Source organism: Trypanosoma grayi (assembly GCF_000691245.1).
Source record: "Trypanosoma grayi strain ANR4 Tgr_1287_V1, whole genome shotgun sequence".
NCBI lineage: Eukaryota > Euglenozoa > Kinetoplastea > Trypanosomatida > Trypanosomatidae > Trypanosoma > Trypanosoma grayi.
The window spans coordinates 1-4,034 of NW_008826906.1; the positions used below are offsets into that span (position 1 = coordinate 1).

The 4,034-nt window shown below is 62.6% G+C and overlaps 1 protein-coding gene across 1 annotated transcript; it reads left to right on the forward strand.

Annotated features, from left to right (window-relative positions):
- Nucleotides 1-368: 368 nt before the first annotated feature.
- On the forward strand, nt 369-3,761 carry DQ04_12871000 (putative glutamic acid rich protein; the record flags this gene model as incomplete). The annotated part of the gene is made up of 1 exon (XM_009316838.1): nt 369-3,761. The coding sequence occupies one exon, from the start codon at nt 369-371 to the stop codon at nt 3,759-3,761; it is 3,393 nt and encodes a 1,130-aa protein (XP_009315113.1).
- Nucleotides 3,762-4,034: the final 273 nt, after the last annotated feature.

Below are 4,034 nucleotides of genomic sequence, written 5' to 3' on the forward strand. Positions count from 1 at the left end.
TTTTTTTTTGCTTCCGGCCTCGCTAGTTTTACGTTTGCGTTACCGACGAGTGTGGAGATCCCAAGCCGCACGAACACACACAGACACACAGAGACATATACGTATACGTGCGCATACAAAAGTACGTTTATAGAGAAAGACAGTAAGGTACAGATAACAGGAGGAGGTTCCAGCAGTTCCGCGGTGACGTACACGCATACACACACATACACACACGCATAGACCGACTTGCTCCTTGTCTCGGCATTCCTAAACTCACAGACACTCGGGTTGTGTTGCGTCTGTTTCCCTACCGGTTGCCTACCTGTGTGATTTGCAAGTGTGCCGACGCCATAACGCATAGAGTTTAATTCGCAACCGAAGCGGCCATGCTACGCCGTCGCCTCATCACCAGTGTGTCAGTCACACACACCGCCATCGCTGCTACCATCGAGCGCCACGCAATGTGCGGCAGTAATGATCCCGTCGTCCCATTTCTTCCAGCGGCCGCTGCACTCACCAGCGCGTGTTGCTGCTGCAGCTGCGGCGTTGGCGGTGGCTTTCGTTCCAGCACAGCACTGTCTGTGAGTCGCCGTGGGTACCGCACGACGCTTCCCCTGTGCAGCGGCAGTGCTGCCGCCCGCGCGCTGCCTGCGTCGCCGCATCAGTGCCCAATCGAGCAGGTCCTGCTACCCGACGTGGCGACCGGCGACACCGGCATCCGCACCGAGACGCTGCGCGGCATGGTTCAGCTGCTGCTCGACCCCGAGGCGACGGATGTAGAGGACGTGGCCATGCTGGACTTTGTTGTCATGGTGCCGCGGCGACAGATGGCGGCGCTGCGCGGCCGAAAGGAGTGGCTGGACGTCGTGCTCAGCTCCGAGCGCTACCAGGCGTGCAAGGACGCGCGGGCGCTTCGACTCGCCGGCATCACGACGGTGGGTCGCTGGGACGAGAACCGCGAGCGTGTGGCCATCTCTGCCTACTCGCGTGGCATTCTCGAGGAGGCGTACGCCGCTATGGCACGGCAGCCGGTGGAGTCGCAGAAGGACCAAGTCATCACGTGGTTGACAAGGACCATCCAGAAGGCCGTCATTGAGGAGTTCGCGGCGAACAAGAGCAACCGGCAGATCCTCGCGCCGCTCATCACCGGCATGCGGGCGCTTCCGGAGACCACGGCGGCAGCTGCCAGCGCCGCAAACGCCGTAAAGGTGGAGGAGGAGGAGCAGCAGCAACAGCTGGAGAAGAGGCTCGTCAATGAAAGTGGCGCCGCAGCAGAAGCGGAGGAAGAGGTGGAGAGCACCAGCGGCAGCGTCGCCAAGACAAGCCGAGCGCCAAGGGGGCGAGGGAAAAGACACACAAAACACTCTGAGGCAACGTCGCCTCCCGCAGAAGAAGCGGCGGAGGCCGCCGCAGCAAGTTCAGCGGAAGCGGAGGATGCTGGCAAGAACGAAGCATCATCTCGCACTGCTTCCGCCGTCGATGACGACGAGGACGCTGAAATTGCACGGCTGCTGAAGGAAACGGAGCAGGAGTTCGCCCCGGCGCCGTACATTCGTGGCAGCAGTGGCGCCGCCAAGGACGCAGGAACGACCGCAACGGAAGCAAAGACGGACGGCGATGAAGGCAAGTCCGCCAAGCCAAAGAAGAGGAAGAGTGGTGATGCCGCTGCCGCGAAGAAGGCTGATCCGGAGCCGCCAGAAGAGAGTGACGAACCGATGACGACTGCAGCTGATGTCGCGGCGGCGCCGACTGACGCGAAGCAAAATAAGTCGTTGGCCCGCCTGGCGGAACTGATGCTGATCCAGTTCAACAGCGCCGACGGCTACCTGCATATTTCCGACATCAAGGACGATGAGAAGAAGGGCTTCGTGACCACGATGGACGGGGACGCGGCGCAGGTGGACCCATTCGCGCTCTACAGCGCCTTCAGTGCAGCCAAGCCGGCGAACGGTGACTCGCCCGCGATCGTGGCGCTGAAGCAGGTGTGGTCTGCGTACAACACCTACACCGCCGCGCACGACGCCGCCGATGACGATGCGATGGCGCGCTTCTATAAGGAGAAGGGTGTAGAGGCGCTTGTGCACGGCGCAGTTCTGCTGCGCGCCATCTCACGTGAGCACCCGATTGCGCTGGAGCCACGCGATATCCCCGCGTACGGCTTCCCGCTGCTCTCCTCCGATCGCCGCCCGTACCGCACGCGGCGTGGCAAGGGCGCGACGGACATGACGGCCGACAGGGTCGCCGACGCGGTCAAAGCTTACACCGCCTTCTTCGCGAGCAAGGTCAAGCGTCACACGCCGATCCGCCCCGCGATTGACTCCAACTCCGGCTGTAGCGTGGCGGCACTGATGGGCACGACGCTGCACCTCTATGAGACATCGCTGAAGGAGACGGTGCGGGAGGAGGACATACGCGGCCGCTTCGCCGAGGCGATGCTGGGCGTGCTGCATGTGCTGGATCGTAAGGTTCTGTCGCGCGTCAACGTGGTGCACTACCACATCCTCGCCACCTCCATCAGTGGCGGCGGTGCGGGCGGCATGGATGCTACGACCACCACCATTGTTAGCATTGACACCACCGGCACCTTCACCGCGGCGGAGAAAGTGCGGCTGCAGCAGCTCGCGGAGCCGCTCGGCATGACGAGCGCCATCGCCGACTGCACCTGTGTGTCCGACCTCGTCGACACCATTGAGGCGCTCGGTGTGTCGGTGGTGCACGACATCTTGACGAACCGTGACGACCTGGAGGCGCTCCTCACGCCGACGCTCGTGCAGCTGTTGCCGGAGGTGGAGGACGACGAGGAGGCGGAGGACGAAGAGGAGGCGAAGCCGCCAGCGCGACGGGACGCGGCTGCGGCTGCTGCGAAGGGGGCGTCCGCGAAGGCGGGAAGCCCCGCAGCAAAGGCCGCAGCAGATGAGGAGGAAGAGGAGGAAGAAGAGGAGGAGGATGAGGAAGAAGTGGAGGAAGTGGAGAAAGACAAGTCAAAGGGCAAGAAGCAGAAGTCTTCCGCTGCGAAGGCTGCTGCCGTAGAGGAGGGAGACGAGGAAGAGGAAGAGGAAGAGGAAGAAGAAGGGGACGATGAAGATGATGAAGAGGAAGAGGATGAGGAGAAAGAGGAAGAGGTGCGTGCGGCTCCGGTAAGCACCAGCAGTGGTGGTAAGAAAAGCCCTCCCCCTGCAAAGAGCCGCGTTGCACGTGGGCGTGCCAAGGCCTCGGAGGAGGCGCGGGTGAAGGAGGACGACGACGACGACGACGACGACGAGGTCGTGCAGAGCCAGCAGCAGCAGCAGCACGCCCCGTTGGCGAAGAAGGCCTCCCAGAACGCCAAGCGAGCACCACCGCCACCACCACCAGACGACGATGATGATGATTACGAGGAGGACGGGGAGGCGGAGGTGGTGTTACAGAAGCCGCCACCGCCACCGCTAGCAGCAGCGAGCAAGAAGGGGCATGCAGCGAGGCGAGCCCCGCCACCGCCACCGCCACCGCCGGTGGAAAGGGATGACGAGGATGATGACGAGGAGGAGGTGGAGGAGGAGGTTGTGCGGCGGCCGCTGAAGAGGACCACCAACATGAAGCGCGCACCATCACCGGCACCGCCTCCACCTCCTCGTTCTTCTCCTGCTGCTGAAGAGGAGAACGAGGAGGACGCGAAGGACGAGGCCGCTGCGGCGGTGCGTGTGCGCGGCCGCGGTCGGCGCATGAGCCGCGCCCCTCTTCCCGTTCCCCCCGCCGGCTCGGAGGACGAGGACCGCTGGTTTCAAAAGGCACGGCGGTGAGAGGGAGTCACGCACCTCTTCGCCATGGTGTGTGCATCTCGTTCACTCACACACACACACACACACACACTCTCTCTCTCTCTCTCTTTCCCTCTATGTGGCTGTGGGTGGGCGTGAATGCGTGAGTAAATAAAATGGCTTTTGTTATTGGCTTACCAGGCGCGTGTATATAAACATGCATATGTGTGCGGGCGTCTGACGAAACATAGAAGCGGTGCGAGGACGAGGCGGATAGAGGCGTCCGCGGAGAATGGGGTGGGGAGAGAGAGAGAG